Genomic DNA, 1,433 nt, shown 5'->3' with positions numbered 1-1,433 from the left:
TTAAATGCCTTTCCCTGTGAAGAGTTGACTGAGATTTTTTATTTCTCTACTTATATGAGAACCTCAGATCAAACCATTTTATATATTCATGAATTTTTAAATATAATATTTTTTAATATTGCAGCTTTAGATGTTATGGAAATTGAAGGAGAATCTGGCCCAGTACAACCCAAGCACCTACGAGAAGCTGTGCGTCGGATAAGACGTCGCCCGGGGCAGCACATTCCAACCATGAAACAACAAAGGCCACTGTTCAGAATATGAGTCAGAAAGACATATTGTTATGTGAAGGACACAAAGAGAAATATACCAGAAAAGGCCCTGTACAGTTTTGAGCTGAATGGTCTGTTTCTGGAATAATTAAAGAAAATGAAAGTTCAACTCAGTCATTGATCTTGAAGTAACAATTAAGCCTATTAGGGAATATTCATTAGTAGTTCTTAATGTTATGGTGGTTTATGGGTAACATGAAAGATGATAATGAAATATAGATTAATTTTTGAATTATAGAGAACCTTATTTCAATTTCAGTATATATGACTGAAAACAAGAATGATGTATATGAAATAAATGTGTACAAATATTTAAACTTTTTTCATAATGAAATAGAGGTACTACCAAACAAATAATTTATTACCCTGTATACTTTTACTTTCATTAAATATTTTTACATTAATCCAGTGATGACACATGTTTATATTAAACCAGTGACAATAGGAGCTTCCAGTCCCATACCAAACAGCAAATCTGGGAGTCAGCTGCACAAGGGAAAAATCAAAAGCATGAAATGTAAAACTACCCCTATCTCTATGCTCCTGGCTGTGATTTTTTAGATACTGTGGCTAAAAACTTCTCTGCAATGAAAGAAGCAAAGCCAACTAAGCACAAAAAGGTTAGAGCAGGCTTGACTGCACACAATTCAAAGATATCCAGTTGTCAGTGGGTTAATTGCCTATTAAATGAAAAAAAATATATATATACACATCACTGTTGAAAGTGAAACATCTTTAAGGAATTACAACAAAAAGAATAAGCAGAATTAACATTGCTAATCATTATGAAATAAGAAACTAACATTTTTATTCAGAATATTTGTTTGAAATGAAAGTCTAAATACACTGTACAAAAGTATTTTTGAACTGCAATACACTGAATTTGGTAATTCTATAAAAGGGAAAGAAATAAATGAGCGCAGTAGGATATAAAATAAATGTGCTTTGCCTTATACAGTTAAACCGCTCATTCATGTTTACAGTTAAATAAAAATTCAGTGAATGTGCCAAATAACTCTGCAGCTCCTTCTGGCCTGTACACAAAACATGCATTGCCAGTAGCCATAGACTGCAGTAACACATAGTAATGGTGAATATGGCAACCAAAAACAACATAACCTTCTGCTTATCTACCTGCCACTTACCAGTCTCTGTATCACC

General features: G+C 32.9%; 1 protein-coding gene across 1 annotated transcript in view; it reads left to right on the top strand.

The window, feature by feature from the left end:
- LOC119593182 (transcription initiation factor TFIID subunit 11-like) overlaps nucleotides 1-622 on the top strand; it is a gene marked incomplete in the record, with an annotated part of 72,269 nt that extends 71,647 nt beyond the window's left edge. The window contains 1 exon segment of the mRNA XM_037942160.1: nucleotides 125-622. Within this exon segment, the coding sequence (XP_037798088.1) occupies nucleotides 125-264 (140 nt within the window).
- Nucleotides 623-1,433: the final 811 nt, after the last annotated feature.

The sequence above is a fragment of the Penaeus monodon genome, chromosome 31 (genome assembly GCF_015228065.2).
Source record: "Penaeus monodon isolate SGIC_2016 chromosome 31, NSTDA_Pmon_1, whole genome shotgun sequence".
Classification (NCBI taxonomy): Eukaryota; Metazoa; Arthropoda; class Malacostraca; order Decapoda; family Penaeidae; genus Penaeus; species Penaeus monodon.
This window is presented reverse-complemented; position numbering and strand designations above follow the sequence as displayed.